General features: G+C 33.0%; 1 protein-coding gene across 3 annotated transcripts in view; it reads left to right on the top strand.

Moving 5' to 3' along the window:
* Window positions 1-26,750, top strand: part of Slc4a10 (solute carrier family 4 member 10) — a 213,435-nt gene that overhangs the window by 84,392 nt on the left and 102,293 nt on the right. For all 3 annotated transcript variants that reach the window (XM_071619392.1, XM_071619390.1, XM_071619391.1), the window contains 2 exons: window positions 10,336-10,474; window positions 20,392-20,552. In XM_071619392.1, coding sequence (XP_071475493.1) covers window positions 10,336-10,474; window positions 20,392-20,552 — 300 coding nt within the window. The remainder of the gene's footprint in view (window positions 1-10,335; window positions 10,475-20,391; window positions 20,553-26,750) is intronic.

The raw sequence follows: 26,750 nt of genomic DNA, 5'->3' as shown, positions 1-26,750 counted from the left end.
AGCTTTAAAGATGAGTTATCATCTTCTAGTATTTCAGAAAACATACTCATATAACCTCAGAATCATTTAATAAAATAAGTTAAGTGTATTATCTTTTGCTCACTTTTTCTGCTTCTGACTTCTTTTATTTCACGGATGAACACATACATGTCATTTCCACCCCCCACCCCCCCGCGAACAGTAGTTCTTGATACTGACTGCACTTGGGGTTTCTAAAAACACTGATGACCAAGCCACAATCCAAATCTCTGTGCTTGAGGCCCACATGATTACTTAAAAAGACAAAAGTACCGCAGGAGATTTTACTTTGCAACTAAGGCTGAGAATCTGTTATAAAACCTTTGCTATTCAATTGTGGTCAATGAACCAGAAATATTGGCATCATATTTAAGTTTGTTAGAATCAGAATCTCAAGTCCTACTCCAGACTTTTTGGATAAGAATTTGTATATTATCGATGCTCTCAGGTGCCTTGTATGCATGTTAAAATTTTGATAAGCAATGCTTTAAACCATTGCTTGTCAAGCCATGTTACATATTAGAATAATATGAGGAACTTTAAAAGGAACCAGACTGATGTTGGGCCCTGCCTTCAGAGATTTCATTAGTTTAATCCTGGGTGTTTCCATAAGGACTGATATTTTTTAAAAATACTCACGCATGATTTAATACCAAGCTGAGATCAAGAACCATCAATCCTAAGAAGTTCTGAGTCTTTGGTGAAACTTGGAAATAACTCAGGTGGCTCAGATACTCCCTCTCATGTGTCAGTCACTATTTTTGGATCCCATACCTCCTTCCTCCTCTAATAATTTGAGGATCTTTATTGACATTTAGAACTTAGATCTCTCTTATCAGGGACAACTGTTTGGCATCCCAATGATCTCTAAGCAGCAGAACTTCACTTTTTTTAGTTTCTTTAGGAGTAATCATCTATCATTGTCCCTACTTCACAGTCAGTTCTGTTGCCTTGATAATTCAGTATTTAGTCACAGACTGAGACTTAAACTGTGTTCTCAACACCCTCCCCTTTGATTTGGGAGTTGTTATTCTGCATTGTGGGGATATATGAAATTTCTATGCTCACGACTTCAAAGAAAACTTCTAACCACTTAAGAAATATTTATTTTATTTGGAATGATTCCAAAGAAAGTCTTTTGAAGATATTACTGCAGGTGCCTCAAAATTCTTCAGAATTAAATTCCAAAGAGATAAAAGAAAACAATTCAAGAGAGCATTAAGTTCCTGTGCTAAGAATCTGGAAGTTTTATACTGTAAATTATACTGTAAATTGGAGTATGTATTTGTCAAGACATGGAATAATTTGAGCCCAAATTTCTGGAGCAGACACCAACTTAACAAAAAGTCTTTGGAGAAATGTTTAAATTTTGACACTTTTAATGTTTTGTTATTCCAATATGTGAGCAATATCAGTGGAATCCTAATTTATTATGTTACTCAATAAGCAATATAGTGTCCTTAGGAACCTGATTTAATCCTGCATTCAGATAAGAGAAAAAAGAGATTATGCTTATGTCACAGACATGAAATGACAGGTCCAGTCCACCAGATCTAGTAGTTGGGATGCAATTCCTAGGTGAGTTCAAGGATAGACCCAGATTTTTGGGTTGTATCATAGTGGTGGTGATGATGTTTTGATTATTCAAAAAAAAATTTGATACTCACAAATAAATCCTACGTACTTTTTCTACTGTAATCAATATAATAATTTGCATGTAAGAATTTGATAATGATTAGTTAATTCTCCTTTCTATTTCATCAATTTCCTAATAAAAAATGCTAAAATTTTGCATATTTTTATTTTTTAATGTTATCTTTTATTCACCTTGAATAATTTGAAATTATGTTTTTAACTGGGAACATGGATGAGCTGTTTAAAAATAATCTACATCAAGAATGAGCATGAAGTCAATGATAATATTAAAGATGAGTGAAATTCTGAACAAATTAATATTGATTTTTTCTCCCCTCAGCTTTCCAGCAAAGAATGTAGCAGGAAACATGATAGGATTATGTCAGTTGCAATTAGCTAATCCATAAGCAGTAGAATCAAATCTAAAACAAAAATCTAGAGTATTAAACAGTTGTTTAAGATATGGTATACAAATGTACTGTATAAATTAGCACAACCCACGAATTAGACATAGGATTTTTTGGGCTTAGATAGTAAATTGTGCACATAATTCAGGAGAAATGAAGCAAATATAGAAAACATGACTTCAATGAGCTATGTTTTGATAGTCAATGGTTTTTTGTCCTATTTTAACTCCCAACTGGGTGATACATAATGTGGCCAGCACCTGTAATCCCAGAGGCTCAGGAGGCTAAGCCAGGAGGATCGTGAGCTCAAAGCCATCCCCAGCAAAAGTGAGAAACTCAGTGAGACCCTGTCTCTAAATAAAATACAAAATAAGGCTGGGGATATAGCTCAGTGGTCAAGTGCCCCTGAGTTCAATTCCCAATAGACCCCCTACCCCTGCCAAAAAAAAGAAAAAGTCAAAGTGATTTTTAAAATTTATTTTATTGTATAGCATAAGACCAATATTCACAAAGGTTAAACCATAGAAACAAACATACAACTCACTGATTTGACTCAGAAGTGTAACTACCACCTGGGCTAGCACTTCTGAGCCCCTGTTTCTGCTCAGTTGTAGTCAGTACTCTCTCTCCTCATCAAAAGGATCCTTGGCCTGTCATTTTCTTGAGTGTTTTGCTTGTTTTTAAACTTTATGTAAATGAATCATCCAGGAAGGATTTGTTTCTCAATGTTCTGTTTGTGGAATTCACCAATGCTTTTGATATACCTTTAATCTATTAATTTTCTTCCATATACTATGCTTCCATATACCATGCATTATACTATTGGGGAAGATTTGGAGCATAAAAAATTAAGAAGCTATTATGAATAAAGTTACTATGAACCTTTTTATATGTGTCTTTTAGTGCATATATGCACTTATCATACCTAGGAATGAAATTATTTGTTGCTACAACATCAAGCATGTATATATTCAACTTTAATAGATAATGACAAATAATGTTCAATAATTAGGTCCATATTTCCACTAACAAGCCATTAGAGCTTTTTGTTTTACATCCTTACTAACACTTGGTGATTTCAGTCTTTTTGTTTACAATTCAGGCAAGGTATATATAAAAATCTCATAATTTTAATTTATGCTTTTTGACTGCCAATAAGGTTGACCAACGTTGCATGTGATTTTCACCGCTTGAATACCTGTTTCTATGAAGTGCCTATCAAAGCTGTGCATTATTTTAATTGGATTTTTTTCTTATTGATTTATAAAAGTTCTTTACATATCATGGATATGAGTCCTTTGTTGGTTTTATATGTTCAAAATATCTTCTTACAATTGTGGCTACTCTTTTAACCCTCTTAATGCTGTCTTTTGAAGTGTTTGTACAGATTTCAGAAAAGACTGCTAAGGGGCTAAGACAGTTATTGTCTAGGAAGACTTCTCTATGTTGTCATTTTTACTTCCACTGTATGTTTTAGTTACTATAGACACAGAACCCTATCTTGACCATCATATTCTTGGTTGCAGTTGCATTACAGAGCCTAGTAAGTTCAGTGACTTTCACAAAAATAAATAAAATATTTACCAGTATAGGAGAAATATTTATATTAACTTATAGAATTTTTTCTGATTTGATAGTACTGTAACTTATATAATATATCATACTATTTTGAAGTGTCTTGTTTCAGTAGACATGAAAAAATAGGCATTGATAACATATCTTTAATGTTTACTATATTGAGACATAGTCTGAGTTCCTCTTTAAGATGTGAAAAATATGTTAGCCAGGATGATCATGAAAAGATTTTTATGAACATGTCTTTTTTTTTTTTAGGGAATTTTAATATTTATTTTTTAGTTTTCGGCGGACACAACATCTTTATTTGTATGTGGTGCTGAGGATCGAACCCGGGCAGCACGCATGCCAGGCGAGCGCGCTTCCGCTTTAGCCACATCCCCAGCCCCATGAACATGTCTTAATACCAAAAGTTTATTTCTATTTTAAAGAATGAATAGTCAGAGACATGGAAACATATGTTATTTTGAACCCAAGAAAAATACATCCTGTCATTGAATAGATTATCCTACTTTAATAAATTATCATTTCCTATACCATTGTTATTATCATTGTGTCTTAGAGAAGTCTTTTGAATACTTGACACTCTGTCTCACATTTTCAAGTCCACTTTATTCATAACGGTGAGGGTGTTATTTCCTCAAGTTTATTTTATGACTAGTATTTTAAAGGTGTGTAATGAGTAATTTTCATGCTTTTATAAGAGGAAACACTAATAAGTCTCACAATTGTGAGAATATGGGTCATGTTTAAGGATCATGGACATAGCAACTGAGTTTTGAGGGCTGAATGCCTGGTATTATAGACATCCAAACTATTGAAGCAGAATAAACTGAAATAAATATCTGGATACAGTGATGAGAAAAAGTGTTTCAGAGATATGAGGAACATAATACCAGTGTTGAGGCATGGTTACTGTGAGATGTGCCCTATGACAAGTTATTGGAGAGTCAGAACAGCTGTGTCATGAAACACAAAACAGCTATGTCTTCCTGAATTGGGTAAGTCCAACAGAGAGATTGAACTGATTTCTTAGTGTAACTCTAATAATTTCTGTGCTTTTTTTTTGAAATACAAAGGTATATTTATTTCATGATGATAAAAATGTCCATTGATGACATATAACTTCAAGTTTTATGTACCTAATACCATAGCCTCAAAATACATCAAGCAAAAATTAAATGAATAATAACATAATCTATAGTCTTTTGTGGAAATATTAACATGCCTCTTTCAGTAAGAGCCCCAAATCAGTAAGTATAAAGGAGCTATGAACACGGAAATGAGTAAAACATAATGTTAAACAGTAGAAACGAAGGACTATATTCCATTTCCTATGGAGGTTCTGTCACAGGGGAACGATGGCACCAAGTAGGAACAGGAATCAGGCTTATTTAGCTTTAGTCAGGCTCGCTGTAATCAATCAATTCTCCTGAACTCCAAGTTCAGATAGTTTCAGAACTTTATACCAAGCATGTAAGGGGAGGGGCTCAGAAGTTTACAGTCTGCAGAGTTCACACAAAAGAAGCTTTTTCTTTCACTGTTATAGGCAAATTAGCTTCTTCTCCCCTTTCTTCCTTCCCGCTGCCAGCAGTTACCATGGAGCCAAATTAGTAACTTCTCTTTTTATTTCTTTCTTTTTTATTTATATATAATACTAGAATGCATCACAACTCTTATTACATATATAGAGCTCAATTTTTTATATCTCTGTTTGTATACTTAGTACACTCACACTAATTCTTGTCCTTGTACATGTACTTTGGATAATAATGATCATCATATTCAACCGTCATTAATTGCCCTATGCCCCTCCCTTCCCCTCCAACCCCTCTGACCTATCTAGAGTTCCTCTATTCCTCCCATGCTCCCTCTCCCTATCTCACTATGAATCAACCTCCTTATAGCAAAGAAAACATTTGGCATTTGGTTTTTTTGGGATTGGCTAACTTCACTTAGCATTATCTTCTCTAACTCCATTCATTTACCTGCAAATGCCATGATTTTATTCTCTTTTATTATTGAGTAATATTCCATTGTGTATATATGCCACATTTTAAAAAATCTGTTCATCTTCATCTGTTGAAGGGCATCTAGGTTGGTTCCACAGTTTAGCTATTGTGAATTGTGCTGCTATAAATATTGATGTGGTTGTGTACCTGAAGTATGCTGTTTTTAAGTCCTTTGGGTATAGACCAAGGAGAGGGATTGCTGGGTCAAATGGTGTTTCCATTCCCAATTTTCTAAGAAATCTCCATACTGCTTTCCATATTGGCTGCACCAAATTGCAGTCCCACCAGCAGTGTATGAGTGCTTTTTAAATGCGTTTTATTGGTGCATTACAATTATACAAACTAGTGGGATTTATTGTGATATATTTATTCATGCACATAACATAACTTGATTAATTTCATTGCCCAAGTATCTCCAATGACTATTTGAAGTTCTTTTTCCCCCTACAGCAGTTAGTTGCAGAGATAACAGGCTAATTAGTGATAATTTATTTGATTCTGATGAAATCAGATTGAGAAAACATTAGATAACTATCACCCACATAGTACACATTTAGGATAAGATGGCACTAGGTTTTTATTTCTGATCCAGAAATAAAAAATGGATCAGATAAACTGGATCAGAAATGTATATGATATACTACTGATCTTTTTAAGTACATCTGATATTTTGGGGATTTCATCAATCTTATTTCAAAAAAATTTCATGCTTCATCCAGTAAGTTGTCATTTTCCTTTGAAGTGGTAGTAAATCTTGGGATTTAGCTCTTGACTCAATTATTGTTCCCTTTGCTATAAAATTTATTTTGACAAATTGCATGAAATATTTGTAATAATATTAGGTCCCATATTATTAGTGTTCTACAGAATGTTTCTTTTTCAAATTTCTTATCTATTGAATATATATATATATATATATATATATATATATATATATAATCATATGTAAGATGCAGTGCTGCATGCTGGAGGGAACAATTCACCTTTAAAAGCTGAGATGTCCAATTTTTAGTTTCTTTATTTTTGTGTCTAACCTTAATAAATATTAGTGCACTTTGATCAAGTTATTGTGACACAAACAATAGACAGTGTATGTAAACACCTAACTCATAGAAGAAATTAACATATTTTTAAAAGTCTGTTTTATCTTTTTCCCGTTTTTATAATATCACTATAGTCAATTACTATTTAAATAAAACAGAGAATCATATAGTAAACCCACCCATTTATGTATATAGAAGATCTGTGATCATGTAAGACTTGCAAATCTCACTTTTTTTAAGAGAGAGAGAGAGAGAGAGAGAGAGAGAGAGAGAGAATTTTTTAATATTTATTTTTTAGTTTTCGTTATCTTTATTTTATTTTTATGTGGTGCTGAGGATCAAACCCAGCGCCCCTCGCATGCCAGGCGAGTGCGTTACCCCTTGAGCCACATCCCCAGCGCATAAATCTCACTTTGAGCACACAGTATTCATGATATCTCATCATAAAATAGCTTTTAGATTAGTTCAAGTCCTCTCATCAGTAATTAGAAACTCTAGTCTTATGTTAGTAGTGAAATCATTGAATTTGTATGACCAAAGTCTTTTTCTGCCTTCTAATGCCCAGGCCTGGTTATAGGTGGGATAACTGTAATTGAGGGAAGGGATGAAGTTGCTTTTAAATTTTCCTTATCTTGGATGTCTTTTCCTTTACTCCAGAGACTCTATTATCTTCTCAACACTATTTTTGATCCCTCCAGATTTGGAGCATAGGAAACAGGTGGAATTAATGGGTATGAAATTGGAATGTTCTTACTGCACTACCACTATTGCAAGCTGATGACACACTCTCCAGGCTTTGCAAAATTTGAGTTTGCTCTTTCTCTCCTAGAGAGTCTCTAACTGGCACTCTATTTTGCCTTATTGAATATTTCTGTTTATCCCCTAGATACTCAGAGTGGTAGATTCTCTCTGCTGAAGTTTCTTCATTTCTGTGACAGCCTCTTAAACTGCATCTAAGATGACCCCACATTCTATGTTTATTGATTCATTTTTCTCTTGCAGGTGTGGCCCATATGTGGCCACAGATACCATGTTCTTCAAAGCAGCGATCTCAGTAGCTAGGTAGACAATTAGACAGGGTCCCTAATAGTATCCCTATTATTGCCTAGAGAATGAAAGCTCCTTTGGTTCCCTGGGAGCTCCACTCAATTGGCTTGACAGAAAAGCAGATACCCTACTGTCCTGCCTTTTTAGTGGAGTAAAAAGACTGGGACTCACATCTCAGATCTCTCTGGAGAAATCTATTTGAAAATGAGTCCACTGTTTCCTGTTTGCCTCACTGTGGGTGAAGAGTTAGAGCCATATAACTAGGTTTTCAGAAACACAATTTGTAAATGCTGCATGTAGTCTTAATCGCCCTTTGAATTGAAATATCTATTGGTTCTTGGTACTTCAGCTGAAAATTCTTTTTATCAATCTAATACTTTGCAATAAGATTACTAATTAGCATCAATAGAAGTAGACTATTTCAATTATATAATTGAATTAAAATATAGAATTCAAATGAACAGATTGTGTATGACATTCAAATAACATGAACAAAATTTTAAAGTTCAACTAAAAATGGAAAATATCATTGAGCTTCAAGGAGACTGGAGACATGAATTTGAAACAGAACCACCTAACTTGCCATCATTTCTTGATTTCATAAGATAGATAATCTGAATATCAGTTTATATCTCAAGTATAGAAAAGATAAAGAGGAAGGAAAGCCTCTGTGATCCAGAAATACAGGTAAACATTTAGTGAATCTGTTTCCTTAAACTGAATGTTGGGAGTATACCCGGATTATGTATTTCATGACAATAAGACCTCATATGAAAATAGAACTTTCCAAATTCACTTCTGTCATTATTCTTGTTATAGTGACATGAAAAATTTATTTGTCAACATAAATGTTAACTTTTGTTCAGAAAGGGCCTAAAATAGAGAATTTTGGGGTAGGTCTACAGAAAAGAAAGTTATTTTCACTAATTATTGGGAACAATCCACTGAAGACCCTGGTTAATTAGTATGTGAGTAATTAAAGCAGTATGAAAAACAGCTGATAATGCAAAGATGAGAGTTTGCTAAGGAATTTGTTTATTTCCAGTTATGATTCTACTACTGGCTTTTGTCAAATAGTATAATTATTTAAATTTGATTTTTATAACTAACCATTTGTTGAAAATACAGTCTATATTCCAAATGAAAATAGCTAATTTGTTTGTTTATGGTTATAAAAGTAATACATGTTACTTGAACTTCCATTGTTATTTAAAATTAGGACAGACAAATCCCTCTTGCTCTCACTCCATTATCATTGATGACCACTCTACAGCATCTGATATTATTATTGGCTTCTTATTCTGTTTGAAATTGTCTTCTTTGTTTCCTGACACACTATTTTCCACATCAGATGAAAGCTCAATGAGGGCAGAAATATTTTTCCATTTACATCTGTCTTACTTATTTCCTGTTTAGAACAGTACTTGATGAAAGGAAGGTATCATTAAATATTTCTTTAATATTTGTCCTTTTTTCATATCTGTGCCTTCCTCTTCTGATTCTTCCTTTTCACAAATCTTAAACCTGACTACTTTCCCACCATTTAACAATTGCCCAGTCACAGGATTCTTTTGACAAATAAGATAGCAAAATTGTTAGGAACCTCATGAATCTCACCATCTGATTCTTATAATTTATTCCACTGTGTTTTTAAATATTATTTGCACTGAATTAATTCTACTTTAATTGCAAAAAGGAAATGTTTTCCCATGTTGTAAAAATACATTGAGGATATTTTGCTTATTTTCTGTATTTCTTTATATAAAATATGCATGTAAATATTGGCATAAGTATACTAAATGCTTTGAAACTTTATGCTACAAATGAATGTATAAGAACAAAAACAAGCCATGTAGAACTGGTTAGAACAAATAAATAAATAAATTCTAAAAAAACTAAAACCAAAATAACAACAGCAGCAAAATGAGGGCAATTATATTGAGTCAGGGAAGGATTTTCTCCATATTCAATATCCATATGTACCCTTCTCTGACTTGAAGAATTTTGTTTTCCTTATTAGTATAGCTAACTAATTCTATTTCCTATACAATACGTCTTGAATACCAATATAGACATTTTAATCATTATTTTACCATGCATTTTTAAAAAGTCAACGTTAAATTCAGTGTACTAGACCAAACTTACTTTCATATTGACTGTATTTTTTGAACTTCCAGTTGTTTCTAAAGAAGATAAGATTTGTCACAATAATTGTAACCTGCTTGTTCCAGAACAAAACTGAAATCATTGAGCAAGTTTATTTTCTCCTTTAAAAAAGATTAAAAACAACAGCAACATCAAAAGCCTAGTATCTGTGAGGTCTTGGGTTCAATTCCCAGTCCTGAAAAAATGCCCCTAAACAACAATGATTTAAAAAAAAAACATTTTTGATAATTTTGCATCATTAAACTGATGACAAGTCACTGATAACTTTTCACGTGTTTATTTGCAGTCCATATTTCTTCTCTGGCAAAGTGTCTGTTGAAATACATTGCCCATTTTAATTGTTTTTACTGTTGAGTTTTGAGAAGTCTTTATATATTCTGGACATAAGATTTGTTGAACATGCAATTTGTTCGTGTTTCTGATTTTTCATAGACACTCCATCACAGCGAGTACAGTTTATTCTTGGAACCGAGGATGATGACGAGGAACACATTCCTCATGACCTTTTCACAGAACTGGATGAGATTTGCTGGCGTGAAGGTGAGGAAGCTGAGTGGCGAGAAACGGCCAGGTGAGGATTTTGGTTGAAGGTTGAAGGCATATTAAAGAATTTTTATGTTATTGGAAAAAGAATTTCCCACTTCAACGATTTCACAAACATCAGTGATTACTGCTGATTTCTGAACTTGCTCATCTGGCCTGGGCATATCCTATAATGGGATATAGGTCAGAATGAAATCTGAAGGCAGTAATTATAGTAAACAGTGACGCAGAGCCAGCAACAGCTGCAGTCTTAAAGATATACAGTAGCATAATTTGTGTGTCATCAACAAAACAATAGAAATCTAAAAGTAATTTATTTCTATCTTTTCAGCTGTTGGCTTGAACCCAAATTGGTGATATTACATGATAATTTGAGTGTGGGCTTTTTTTTTTTTTTTTTTTTTTTTAAGAAAGGGCAAATATTATGATAAGAGGCTTTAGGTATAGGCCTGGATTTCATGTCCTATTTAGTGAGGATAAAAATATTTTGTAATATGTTTATAAGATATGAATACATTTAAACAGAGTGTTTTATCAAAATGTTTTTTCTATAATTTATAATTCCTCTTTGTATGCTGCCAAATAATTAATGAATTAGTATAAAAAGTAATGAATGAAATTTCTTGCTTGCTTTTAACTCATTCTTGCTTCTTTAACATTTATGGAGTATCCATTATATGCTAGGTGTAATGGCTATAGAACAACTACAACAAAACCTTAGGTCTTTCCCTTAACAATTTTATAGTCTAACTTAAGTCAACAAATATTGTAAAGGCTGTAAATGAATGCTCTGGTTCAGGTATACAAAAGGAACTGTGGGCACAGCTAGGGTTGTCATTTACCCAGTGCTTCTCTAATTTTTATGTGAATACAAATCACCTGATATCTTGTTTGAAATGTAGATTTGGTAGGTTTTGGGCATGGAGTCTGGTCATGCTTTTCTAATGAGCTCCCAGTTGATGACATGTGTAGCAAGTATCTAAACCACAGGGCTGAAGGAAAGGGGAGCTGGATAGCTTCCCTGGCATAGGTTATTGCTCAGCCGACTCTTGAAGTTAACTGGGCAAAAAAGCAGAGGAGCAGGTATACGAGGAGGGGAACATGGTGTGTTATTGATTCAGGGTTTCCTGTTTTGTGGGGCTATCCTTTCCATGGCCAGACAGCTCTAATTATTAAAATTTTTTTCTGTTATTAGTGGACCTCAGATTGCAATAGTTTTCTGAAAGTTACAGAACTCTATTGGATCATGTCAAACTTGTAGGTTTATTTAATTATTGTCTTAACGATACCACATCAGAATTAATATGGAATTGATCATATAATCATGGTAATGAATTATGAATAATAAGGGCCCACATAATTTTTGTTTGATACAGTGGCCTTTACAGCTCTCTCTTATTTAAAAAATACTAAATAGAAGAAAACCAAAATGACTAACATCTAGTTCATCCATGTTGACATCTATAAAAATGGCTAATATTTGCCAATATTTGACATTAAAAAGTATAACATAGTAGAAAACCCAGGGTATCCCTCTATCTGTATGCAGGTAGTTGTCTTCAAAGGCAACTAGTTAACAGTGTTGTGCATATTCCCAAAAAACTTCAGATTCCAAAATCCAAATTCCAAAATGCCCTTTTTCAATTTTTACAATAGGAATTATATAACACACGGTGTTCATACTTTATTTTTCTCACTTATATTTATAACATTTCCTGTATCAGCAACATAGACATACTTTTTTTGGGGGGGGCTACCAGGGATTGAACTCAGGGGCACTTGACCACTGAGCCACATCTTCAACCCTATTTTGTATTTTATTTAGAAACAGGGCCTCGCTGAGTTGGTTAGCACCTCACCATTGCTGAGGCTGGCTTTGAACTTGAGATTCTCGTGTTTTAGCCTCCCAAGCTGCTGGGATTACAGGCATGCACCACTGCACCTGGCTAGACATACCTTTTCTGCATTCAGCTGTATGGAAAAACTTTATATAACCTATCATGATGGACATGTAGACTGAGTTTTCCCCCCATAAAATTGTTATAATGTTTATTTACACATGTATCTTTTAGGTACTTATATAGGGTAAATTTGTAACAGTAGAATTTTATGTACCAAAGAAAGCAGACATTTTAGATATTGCAAAATTACCATCATAAAATGTTTTACTAATTTACACATCCACCAACAGTGTATGAAGAGTGACTTATTTCCCCAAACCCTTGTCAGGCTAAGTCATCAGTTTTAATTTTTTCCTATTTCATATATGAAAACATGAATCTCATTGTTTTAATTGGTTTTCTTTAATTGTTAGAGAGGTTCAATATCTTTTCATGTTTTATTTTTTTCTGGTGTACTTATTGTTCATTCCTTTTACCCTTTTGTGTCAAATCATTCATTATTTTATTTGCCTTTTTGAATACTTTAAATTGGTGATATGTTATTTAGTTATTACCTCTGGGTTTTGTTTTTGTTTTTGTTTTGCATCAGGGATTGAACTCAGGGGCACTTGGACACTGAGGTACATCCCTAGCCCCATTTTATATTTTATTTAGAGACAGGTTTTCACCAAGTTTCTTAACGCCTCATCATTGCTGAGGCTGGCTTTGAACTCCTTTGAACTGCTTTGATCCTCCTGCTTTAGCCTCCCAAGCTACTGGGATTAAAAGTGTCCACCTCTGTGCCCCAGTTATTACTTCTTTTAATGAAAATTTTACATGAATTAATCAGTTTTACTTATGATAATTTTTATTGTAATATTTTAAAAATAGCTGTTTAAAAGTTTTTATTTAACCTCATCAATTTGAAGATTAAGAACTTTCTACTTTATTTTTATTCTCCAACAATATAGAAAACTAACTACAAAGGAGCTTTAAAATATATATGTGCTCAAAATTTTTATTTGATGGCAGGAAAGCAATGTATAATAATCTTTTCCACAATTAAGTGATAGAACCTTTGCTCTTTCATGAATAAAGTTATTGATAAGGAAGTTAAGGTGCCCACCTTCTTGTTTAAGGCTGGGAGCATCTGTCTTTCACTGGTTATAGGAAACAGGTTAACCCTGATGACTTGAAGGAAGATGTGGTGGTTTTGATGAGTAGAAAACTCTAGTTACTTGGATTCACTTGAAGTTATTGTTAAGGCTTATATTTTGAAAGCTTTTCTATTCTTTAACCTCATCCTTAAACTGAGGAGTAAAATTGGAATATGTTTTGGCAATAGTAACTTCCTTATTCTTGGAATGGTTGGTGATTTTCACCTTCTAGGTCAGATGGTGATCCATTTCTTTTAACCAGAAACTTTCCAGTAACTTTTCCATCCTCATAAAGCTGGGAAGGGACAGAAGCAATACAAGAATCTAGCTTTGAGCTGGGGTTGTGTCTCAGGGGTAGAGCACTCGCCTCACATGTGCGAGACCCTGGGTTTGATCCTCAGCACCACATAAAAATAAATAAGTGAAATAAAGGTATTGTGTCCAAATACAACTAAAAAATAAACATTAAAAAAAAGAATCTAGCTTTTCACTCTGTCACAGTTGAGCAGGTAGTATTGTATCATTCTCTAGAGGATTACATTGAAGAAGTTGTTTATCCTAAACCACCACAATGTATTGCTACTTATCTTTTTTTTTAAATTTATATATGACAGCAGAATGCATTACAATTCATGTTACACATATAGAGCACAATTTTTCATATCTCTGGTTGTATACAAAGTATATTCACACCAATTTGTGTCTTCATACCTATACTTTGAATAATAATGTTCATCACACTCCACCATCCTTAATAACCCCATGCCTCCTCCCTCCCCCTCCAACCCCTCTGCCCTATCTAGAGTTCATCTATTCCTCTTGTGTTCCCCCTCCCTATCCCACTATGAATCAGCCTCCTTATATCAAAGAAAACATTTGGCATTTGATTTTTTGGGATTGGCTAACTTAGCATTATCTTCTCTAACTTTTCCATTTACCTGCAGATACCATGATTTTATTCTCTTTTATTGTTGAGTAATAGTCCATTATGTATATATGCCACATTTTTTAAATCCATTCATCTATTGAAGGGCATCTAGGTTGGTTCCACAGTTTAGCTATTGTGAATTGTGCTGCTATAAACATTGATGTAAGACCCAGAATAGCTAAAGTCATCCTTAGCAGGAAGAGTAAAGCAAGTGGCATCACTATACCAGACCTTAAACTATACTGCAGAGCAATAGTAACAAAACCAGCAAGGTATTGGCACCAAAACAGACTAGTAGAACAATGGCACAGAATAGAGGACACAGAGACTAACCCCCCAAATTACAATTATCTTATATTAGATAAAGGTGCCAAAACCATACATCAGAGAAAAGATAGCCTCTTCAACAAATGATGCTGGGAAAACTTGAAATCCATATGCAACAAAATGAAATTAAACCCCTATCTCTCACTATGCACAAAACTCAACTCAAAATGGATCAAGGACTTAGGAATAAAACCAGAGACCCTACATCTAATAGAAGAAAAAGTATTACTGCTTATCTATAAAGAGCAAAGTTAATTATTTTAACAATATTAAGAAGGACCAATGTTTGTAGTCATGCTTTTGGAAGCTTAATGGTACAGCTGTTTGAGGTTCAGGGAGACATCTGATGAGCAGTCAAAATAGTAACAGACATTGAAGAGGAGGGTAGATGAATTTTGGCTGAGATACAACACTTTAGGGGTAAACAGAATATATTTATTGAGAACTTAGAAATTTAGTGGTTTTAAAGTGGCAGAAGTAATTTTGTTTTTCTAAAAGGACTAATTTGGGTTAATTCATGAATCCATCTGACTTTTCAAATGCAGTTTCATTCTAATCAATCATTAGCATTAATTTGAAGCACTTTTTTTTTCTTTTGGTTAATATTCCAGGTGGGATTAATAATTGTCTATCCTAACAGTGGAAATAAAAGCAATATTTTATCAGCACACTGCACCTGTCACATATCACATCTTGAATAATTTATGCCCACTGTTATTGCCAAGTGAAACTTAGGCAAACTTTTAGATTTTGAAGTTTAATTTTTGAATCATAATTATTTAATAAATGTTTCTGAAAACCAGCTGTTCACTTTTTAAAACTCTAAAAGAAGCATAAGAAGAGGCTAATGAAATCAACACAATTACAATGTCATGCATATAAATAGTATATCATGTTATTAATAGAAAAGTGAGTAAAGCCACCACAGCTGTGTGGTGATGGAGACAACATGTTCAACTCACTGTGGTTGCCCTTTAAAAATGCTTCTCACAGATGAGCTCAGAGGAAGCCAGGCAGGGGGTACACTTAGCCTCTGATACATACATGGTAGTGTGGAAAAGAAATATTACATCAAAACAGTTTTATTGATGTAGCGAAGATATTTGATACTCAAAATTTAGTAAATGTTCAAGTAATCTAGAATTTTTAGCAGCATGTGAAATGTGAAGATCATGTGAATTAAGAACATTGGGCTTAGATATGTTTCACTTTCCTTAAGAGAGGTATAGGTGTTCTGTGATTATATATGTTATTCTCGAGCTCCACCCTAACCATATCCACCTCCTTCCATGTGCCCTAACTCTCCTAAGAAAGGATGTTTCATTTCCTCCAAAGCTATAATTTTGGATGATGTAGGAACTTCTTCCTGTATGGATATAATCAGAGAATAAAAATTCCTAGAAAAGTTGAACTGAGTTGGTGGTGATAGCATACACAGGAAGAGTTAACTTCTCTAGAAAACATTTATTTCTATCTGGAAAAAGAATTTTCTTTTGTATATTTTCAATTCAAGTATTGTACAGCAGATTGTCATTGACTTAATCCTCAAAGAATTCATGAAACACTTATTTAATGTTTAGTATAAAGAGACTTCGGTGTGCTAATCATGGATGAAAACAGATCTAGACATACTGGAAGAAATTAAAATAATCTGCTCAGGGTTTAAATCTTCTCCCATCCCATATAGAAAATGTCATGTATTTGGCCTTCAGCTTTTTATTCGTTTTATTTTTTGTATCATCCATCACATCACATTCATGCTCTGAGACTCCTATTTGCTTTGGTTTGCTATTCAAACAAATGTCAGCAGAGTTTATTTGAAAACTGGAACAAATTGCAGCACTTTAGGTCATTAACTGCAATCAGACATCTTGCAACTCATAGTATATTTAGGGACTAAATAGACCTAATGTGTTCCAAACCTGTTTATGGGATAAAAAAACAGAAAAGAGAGACATACTCATGTGGCATATATATTATTTTATAGTCTCTTTAAAAGTGTTTGTTTAAATGTCTCTTAAAACTTTTGGCATCATTCTGGGGTTACTGAATCGTGTAATGTTTAGTATCTTTAGTAACTTGATATTTGTTACTTGTGGGTTCCTTTTTATGGAAAGCACCTTCTGTCTTCTATAATACTCATAAAATCTATGGGTACATCAAACCATCCATGCATGTAACATATTTGGTAATTTAAACTACCAAACTGCTTGGAACTTCCAGAGACTCCATCCCTTCTTATCAGGGTTCTTAAAATTGAATTTTTTACTTTCAAAACAGCCAAATGAAATGATGTAAATGTTTGGTCCCTTATTTAATTGTTTTTACTATTATTTAGAAGTAAAATTTAACTATAACTTCCTTTTAAGAAAGGGCTAGACCATTTTATATGGATGAAGAGGCATATGAATATTTAAAAAAATAAAACATTATTACAATTTACAAAAAATGCTATTGTATGGGTCAGTTTTACTGATGTAATTAAGAAATTAGGAAACATGATTTTTAGTTCAGGGTCATGTACAAACACTCTTCAGGTATCCACTCGAATAAAAATTTTAAAGACAAAATTTTAGAAGCAATTTTTTAACATGTGGATGGTAGAAAGTGCTATAACTCCAGAAATAATAAATGGAGGCCATCTTCTCATAGGAAAAAAAAATCTATTTCACCTCAAACACGATTAATATCCTTTCATAACCCTATGTGTTCTTTGCCACCCAACATATTAGAAACTAGATTTAAAATCCAACATGATTCTTCAATCAAATTAGCACTAGCCTAAGTACCTCTATATAGTCTTTCTTTTGCTCGTTTTGTCTGAAAATCACATCATGTCAGAAATAAATAAGGTGACAGAAGACTTAATGAAAGTTGCATCTATTCCTTTGGTGCCACCATTTTGTGGAACATTTCATTATAGTCCATTACACAGAATAGGATGTTTGGTTCTTACAAAGGAAAAATATCTATTTTTTTCTAGCATAGTAGGTAATAAAGAAAACAAATATAGTCAGTGTAAAAAAGAAAGGGAGAAAATAAGAACATTTTTCAACTTGAGATTGTTTTTAGACATGGACAAAAATTATGTTCAATCAGTTTGTACTATAAGAATTAACATAAGATCTTTGAGCTGAAAAGAACCATAATAAATTCAACACAGGCAATTATATTATGGTGAGAAATATGCACAGACTGGGAAAAATAAAATTAACAACATCCTGGAGTTGAATCCTGCTTTGACAAGATCACTGGCTAGGTGATCTTGGACAAATAATTTAATGTGCTGAGTTTATCACATTTTTATTCAGATGAGAAAATTGTAACCCAGAGAAGTTGAAAGAATTTTCCTTGGTCACATGGTAGCTTAATTGTAGAATATGGACAAACCTAGCTTTATTTTTATTCTCAACAAGTCCAAGAAACATTCTACAAAACAATTCTGCCTCAAATTGTCCATCAAGAGGTTGATTCTTTATGATGCTGACATTCATAATGTGACCATGGCCTTAGTAATTTATTGATAATTTAATAATACTTACTAATTCTAATTTATTATATTTATTAAAATCATATTCACTCTCACCAACAATTCTAATTAAGATTTTTATGCTAGATGAATAGCTAAAATGGTCATCTAGATCAACTGATATCATCTGAATTATGCTAAAAATATAATGAATCTCAAGGTTTTAAACTACAAGTTTGTTTGTTTTAATGGCTCATTGTTCATCTGCATCATGGGATCAGTGGAGGCTCCTCTGTTCATTATAGTTACTTAAAGACTCTGATTGATAGAGAAACCTCTGTCTCAAACATTGTTTGTTTTCATGCCCAGGATAAAAGAGAGCTCAGAGGCTCTCAGCAAGAAAATACTCCAATATGGAATTGGCACACATAATTTCTTCTCTGAATTCATTGACCAGAAATCATTTTCACCATCATTAGTCACAGTGACATGCTCTCACCTGGTTAAAAAGGAGCCAGGTAGTAAAATCCTACTCTTTAGTAGGAAAAGGGGAGAACCAGTTACAGTTCATGAGCAATATTGTAATATTCTTCATGTGATGTGTGAGGTATTGTGGCTCTGTTAAGGGATGAAAAGCTTTAAGAATCACTAACATGAAAAATTTCTAACTGTGTAAATAAAAACATCTATAAAATTGCCAACCTAGAAGAGGATAACTTTCAGTGACTTGGGGCTGAAATGTCAGTTTTTTCCAACCTCAATATGTTCTCTATAGGCATAGCTCTTCCTCCCTGTCTGCAAACTTTGCAGGATTGGCTCTTGTTCCCTATTGCTTTCCTTTTCACTTCCTGACCATTTTTTTTCCCTCCTAAACACCACCAGACACAGATGCAAAGCTGTCTTTTTCTTTTTTTCTTTTCTTTCTAAGAACTCATTGATCTCTCTTGCTACTCTGCACATTAATTATTCTGAAAAACTCATTGGTTAGTTACTTTTAGATGTTCCATTTGATTCCCTGTCTAGTTACTACCACACATTTGTCATCTGTGGAGTTGGGTCATTTGATTACATAAAATATCAATATAATATTATATATAGAACTTCTGTGATATTGCATGATGAGAGGATGTAGGGCCCAAATGACTAAGGACAGATGGAATGAAGGAAATGGTGGGAGATTGAGGGAAAGGCAATTTAGGATAGGGTTCATTAGAAAGGAATTAAACTGGTGAACTATTAGATTAGAGAGCAAGACCCTAAAGCATTGAGTGGTTGCTGCCAAAGTAGTAAAATCATTGGTTTCTCTTTATCTCTTCTACTAATCTTGCTTACAAACCATTCCCAGGTATTACTATTCATTTCACTCTAAGAAGGCAGTAGTGCCTCATTTGGCATCACAGCATCACGGTTCTCTTCTTCTGCTTCCCTGGAAGGAACACTCAGGGAATGGAGTCTTAGTTCAGTTCTCACATGTTCAGAGCCTAGGAAGTTTCTTTCACTAATTTTCATTCAACAAGCCTAATAAAAACTTTTCCTACAGAATAGGCAACAAATTATAATAGCCTCCCTAAAATTTGAATGGGAATATTATCAAGAACTAAAATATTTAGGCTTAATTTCTTCCACTAAACTAAATATTGTATTCTTTTATTTTCTTATTCAATTAATATTATCTTTACATGAAGAAGTATGCTGTCTTTTTTAGCCCTATATCAGATTCATGGTGACCACTGGTTGTTCAGAGTTAGAAAAATTAACAAAAGTAATAAGAGCTTCCTTTGTTTTTAATAATCTTTCAATTACAAAATGAATGTTTTTTAATGAAACTAAAATGAGTAACTTGAATGAGATTTTACCTACTTCCCAAACCCATGAAACTAAGAAGAAGCATGAAAAAAATCCCTGGTACCAGGGATTGAACTCAGGGGCATTCAACCACTGTGCTGCATCCCCAGCCCTCTTTTGTATTTTTTTATTTAGAGACAAGGTCTCACTTAGTTGCTTAGGGCCTTGCTTTTCTGAGGCTGGCTTTGAACTTGTGATCCTCCTGCCTCAGCCTCCTGAGCTGCCATGATGCCTGGAAACATGATTATCTTTCTATTTATAACTTATATAATTGTCAAAAAGGATCACTCATCTACAATATAAAATTCAATGTGCTGATAAAAATATTTATTTGTATAGGTGGTTGAAGTTTGAAGAAGATGTGGAAGATGGAGGGGAAAGGTGGAGCAAACCATATGTGGCTACTCTTTCATTGCACAGCTTGTTTGAGCTGAGAAGTTGCATTCTGAATGGAACTGTGCTGCTGGACATGCATGCCAACACTTTAGAGGAAATTGCAGGTATATCCTTTTCTCCTTTGTCTATTTTGTTTCTGTGGATTCAGCTGATTTTTATCACTCTCTTTTCCTTTTTATACCTGTATGAGTAATTCCATTCATGTGAACTTTGGAAAACAAATTCTCATGATCAATGTCTGGAGCCTTACAAGTCACCTTCTACCCCTTAACTTGAGGTAAAAAAAAATTAAAAAAGAATCTCAGAGAAATGTAGTCTAGATGGTTAGTGATGACTCTAGGGCAAGAACCTAGAGGTACTGACCCCCATTTAGTATTTATTTATCACTTGTATTTAGATTAACACCATTAGAAAACTGAAAGAAAAAAACCTAATTTTTCCAATATTCCAAAATATGAAATAACCACATGAAAAATTTCAATAATTAGGAAAAATATTGGATTAGAATGAGCACAGAAAGATACAGCCATTTGTTTTAAATTGAATTAAAACTTTTACATTCTAGAGAAAGCCAAGTATTGCAGCCATGCTTCATAATTTACCACTAAGTTTAGACTCTGGGACAAATGATTTGTACTGGAATTCTATTATGGCTTTATGCACCATCAGTTGTATTTGTGAAATGTATCACTGTCGCAGAAATAGAGTCAAAGAAAGAAGACACGGTATAGCAGAATAAAATAATACAAAAAATACAGAAATCAGTTTTGAAAGAGTATAAATGAAATGATTAATGAAGATTTTAAAAATAAACATAAAGAAAAGAATAAGGCAGGCTCTTTTAAATTCCTACTTTGGGAAAAAATAAAATTATTTTACGTGGGATTTATTTATGAGATAGAAAGATTTAAAGGAGGCTTTAATATGTTAATTATATTGCAGAAATGGGGAAAAACTCCCAAAACTATGTGTGTGTTTTTTAAAAATCACAAATAAGAGAAAAATGAATTGGTATTTAATCATCATATTAGAAAAATAAGGTATCTAATTTAATTTCTAGAACAGCCCATAAAGTAGGAATGATGCCCAGTTTTCAATGAGAAAATGGAAACTAAAATTTCCATGGCCCAGATCCATCAAAAGGCCTCTGATTTTAAGCCCAGTGTTCTTTCTTTTATATTAAACTGCTGTCTGAAGAAAAAGTAGATGTTGAAGTAGATGTTGCCTGCATTTTAATGGTGGTTTAACCATTTTATGAATTATTGATTTGGGTCATTTGTGGTGATAGACATGCATATATTGAACCACCTCAAATCAAGAAAAATAAGCCTTCTTCCCTAAGAATATACTACATATAAAGAAGTTACCCTTTAAAATACATATATGGAGGCTGAAAGACTATATGAATTTAGAGTATGATTTTGGAAAAACACAGGCTATACTGATGGTTGACACTAAATCAAGATTTAAAAAGGTCAACTTAGAAATGTGCAAACCTAAGAATGTAGGAATAGTAGCTATTCCCCTCAATTTCTTAGTTTTACATTTTAGGTCTTGTTGATATTCAATAAACAGTTTTTGTATTTTAAAATGGTGGCTTTTCCTAAACTTTGAAGTTTAGGAAGCTCTAAACTTTGTATATAATCTTTGAGATACTCATAACAAACTTGTAGTTTAGTATTATCATTAGCCTTATTTCTTAAATACAGACACTAATAATCTGAAAGTTAAAAGATTTTGCCTTAAGGAGTTCTTCTGCTTCACTTACCGATGGCATTATCTTTGAAATTGACTAATCCAAATAAGTTTTATATTGGCTTTATTAATGAAATCGTCAAATTCCTCAATCTGTCAAAATAAGCCTCAGGTAACATACTCTTCATATATCTTTACCAGGCTTTAAATTTCTTAAAGCATATAATTTCTAATGCTTTTTTCAGGAAGTTATTCTTACCAGGAAATCTTTTCCCAGTAATTTGACTAAAGCTCTGTTGCTCATTTCATCGGCTTAGTTCAATTTTACTGTCTAAAATTATGTTTCTTTTCCCTACCCTGGCCTCCTTCTCTAAGTTAGTTCTGTAGAATATGTGAAGATTAGCTGTGTTAAATCTAGCTTTTTCAAGCAAATTGCATTCTCTATGTCTATTCTTACAATGAAAGTAGTTCAATGGAAGCTTGATACCCTAAAATAGCTTTTTTAGTATTCTTTCTGCCTTTCTAATTAGTGTCTTTCTGACTCTGAAGTAGCCCAACTTGAACGTCCCACTTTCAGTGAGGAGCACCTTGTAAAATGTTGTTCAGGATATGTCAGTAGTTTAGAGCTAACATCCTAACATCATGTAGAAAATAATGGTACAAATGTTTGTTTTGGTCATTTTACCTTAGATTCCTTTTCAATTCTTAATGAGAAATTTCTTCTCACCTAGTAAGCATAATTTAATTTTATTTAAATTAAAAGTTATTTATTTCTGCCCTCAATAAAATCTCACTATTTTCTCCTTACAGCTTGTAATCACTTTCTTCTTGTTTATACTTACTGCTCTTTTCATGTTATGACAATTGAGCTGCATTACTAAGTGTGTAATAAGTAAGTCTGTTTTACGTTTTTAGGATTTCTGACTTGGCAAAGAACTTTCATATCCATTAATGTAGTTTATTTTCACAACCTTATGAAGTAGGAAAGAGGCTATTTGCCCCTTTTTAAGATGGAAATAATTTCTTTCGATCAACCCATAATCATAGATTTTTTTTTGTTCTGTTTATAATAAATTGTGATCAGAATCATTAACAATAAGACTTGGAAGTTTTTTCCCTCCTCCTGTTTATCATTACTTTTTCCATTTGTTTGGCAGTTATAAACTAGGGACATATATTAGTCGATTGTTTTCCTTTTCCAAAAGTTAGACTAAAAGTTTATCTTCAAGGACGCTAGGCCCTAGTACTTTGTGAATGCACGGCTCTGAAGTACTGTTTTCTACATGTTTCCTAGTAGAGAAATATGCCCTAGATATTGTTTTGGAACGATCAAGGATTTTTATATCAGTGTTTTGATGTTTTTGACAGACTTAGATAATTCCTTAAGAGATTTTGTTAGAATTAGGAGCAGAAAATCCCATTTGTATCTGGCAGGTCTGTCAAGAATTTCTGGTATAATTAAAGTTGGATTTTCTCTTGGATAAAGTTAATTTAAAATGTATCTATTTCCCAATGTTTCAGCGAACTCAATTAATCTAAACTTCAACCTTAAAAACACTACTTAACCTTTTCAAATCCAAAATTCCCCCAGACATATTTTCTTACTGTGATTTATTCTGATGTGGAGGCTAATTTTATTGAAAATACTTCCTAATTATATTTATATACATTATAGACAATTTAATGATCTATGTTAATCTCTTTGAAGTTCAGCTTTATAAAGATTAAAAATGAAAATATGCTCTTTCCAGCGTGAATATTTTATCCTGATTCTGTCAATGAAAGTTACAGAGAAATTAGAACCAAACTAAAGTTAGTACCATGAACAAATGATCAGTCATAGCTTTCAACTCATTGAAGTAACTTCCGTTGTTTAGAATCTTTTATTGAAATATAAATCCACACAGTTTGTTCCACTGAATATAAACTGCAGACTTGGGAATATAGGACTAACTGTATACTTTTAAACACATTTGTATTATAAAACTCTTTGGTCTGTGAAGTAAGTGTTCTATGGTGGTTTATATTTTTATGATTTTAGTGCTGGCAACCAAAAGCTAGAATTCCAAAATTTCATGTTCCCTACTCTTCTCTCAATTTTTTTTTAAGGAAAAGACAATGGGTTTTCAAAGTACTTATATGATAATCTTGAAAGAGGCATAGATTTATATAGGATTTGCAAAATCTTTTGATCTCTAAGAGCATTTCGTAGTTAGGATGGACTGATGAGTGCCTGATATTAGGAGGAGAAATAATTTTTCTTTTTTCTGAGGCCTTTTTACATAAATGATTGTAGTTTTTCTAGCACCTGCTTAACAATAGAATAGGGTGACCTATTTATCCTTTTTCTTCTTGCTTCTTCCTTTATCAAGACCCTGGCATTGTGCTTTGGCAGGCGAGACTGTATCATTTAGACATCATAGCCTGCTGAGATTGCAGGACTTGACTCTGGGCCCAAAGTGATTATGGTCCATTATCCTTTCCTACTTTTCAAGTTAATTCTGATATATATTATAGTGATGAAGAGAACAATGTAAGTGATTATTGAATCAGATTCCCATTGGTACTTAAATCTCACCCTAGTATAAGTTATATTCATCAACAAGAAGATTAGCTTTTCTACTTCATTAATGGGTTATTTGATGATGTTATACCTCAAAGGAGTTTATTGTATATTTTGTGTAACTAATGAGCAGATAAGTATTTTTTAAAATATTTACTTTCTCTTATGTAACTGTTTAAAATAAAGACATCATTGCTGAGAAACTGTGAAGCTAGCAGTCTATGAATCTTTGTAGTGCTCAAAACTGAAAAAATTGTAGCTTATTAGAAATGAAAATTTATAAATATGTTCACAGTTTATTATATAATTAATTTTTATGATTAATTAGAATATCAAATAGGCAATCATACCATGGCTTACGGATGAAATTGCCTTATAATGATGTCATATTGGTGTTTTAATAATCTATTTTAAGTTATTTTATGAAGCATATATTATAAGCATATTTTATACATATTTTTTCCATCCTAGCAAGGATTCAGTATAATGTCATATATTTTGAATATTTATCAGATCTTTTATTTTAAAGTAATTTAGGGGCATTATAACTACTGATCTTCAAAGAGTTGACAGATGGATTTAAATATTATCTTAATATTATATATCTTCATAATTGAAAGTGACCTTTTGAGATAGTTATAGTGGCTGAAATCTGAATATTTCACATTTTTATTAAGGCTGACTACCAAATATTTATTTTCACCTCTTTTCATGGGAAATAGTAAATCAATAGAGCAAACTATCTATATCCCACATTCCAAACGTGGCCTGCAGCCCTATCTAATAAGGCTTTTTAGCTAAAAATGGTGATTACATTTTACATGGTTGAAAATAATAAAAAAAGAAAATTAGTATTTTTAAATGTGACATTATGTGAAATAAAAATTTAAGTAACCATAAAAACATTTTGCTGGAGCACATCTGTGCTCATTTGTGTATGTTGTTTGTGGCTATTTTTGTGCTATGAAGACAGAGTTGAGTGGTTATGCTGGAGAGCACATGGTCCAGAAAGCCTAAAATTTTTATTATCTGCCTCACTTCAGAAAAAAAGTGTCTACGTCTGGTTTACAGAATTGACTCTTCAGTGAAGGGCAGTTCTTAATTAGTCTAAACTAATTATGTGAAGCCTGGTTTCATTGCAAATGACTGATTCTGGATGGGCAGGGCTTTGTCAGTTGGACCTAGGAGAATTTTTCCCGTCTGGGGGAAGACCCTTTTAAGAGACAATCACAAAAAGTTAATCAAATTTCTTGTTGGATGTGAGCAAGGACATATATTTCCTTGTTGCTGACTGCTACCTTATGTCCATAAGGAACACCAGGTGGAGGTTAAAACTTACATGTAGAGGAGAGAAGCAGGCAGAACCACAGAGGAATGGAATCAAAGCCAGCCTAACTTGAGTCTTCCTATTATGTGAACTAACAAAATTAATTATTTTAGCTCGTTTGATATGTATTTTCTATTATCAGCTAGCCCAGCTTTTTCTCTATAACATATACTATAATAAAATATGAATGTATTAAAACTACTGCAAATTTCAAGTTAGGGACTCATAGCCTAGTTAAAGATTATTACAAAGAAAATCTTGTATTTGGAAATATTATTTACCAATAGCTTCAATATTCCAATTGGTGCATCAGGTGCTTTATGTCATTAGTCCTGGCAAAAATATGAGATATTGCTACCTTCCCCCTTATGAATAAGCATATTCAATTTTGTAAGGTCACACAGATGGAATGTGATAGAGTGAACCAGGTCTATCTCCCTCATCCTTTTCCTTTCACATTGAAAGAAAACAATAGCATATAAGGGAGAATTCTGCTAATTTTGAAACCTTCAGTGTCCTCAATGAGGCAGTGGAAATGATTCATTGTAATATGTTTTACATAAAGAGTTAGTGCTTCAGAAATTAATCACAGTTATATTTGATAATCTTAAACAAATTGCATTGAGATTTATTGAGGTGATCGGTTATATTACTACTTAACTCAAAATGCCTTTACCTAACCAATTCTTTTATGGGTATTTCTGATACTATGTGTGG

Source organism: Marmota flaviventris, chromosome 11 (assembly GCF_047511675.1).
Source record: "Marmota flaviventris isolate mMarFla1 chromosome 11, mMarFla1.hap1, whole genome shotgun sequence".
In the NCBI taxonomy this organism is placed as follows: Eukaryota; Metazoa; Chordata; class Mammalia; order Rodentia; family Sciuridae; genus Marmota; species Marmota flaviventris.
This window is presented reverse-complemented; position numbering and strand designations above follow the sequence as displayed.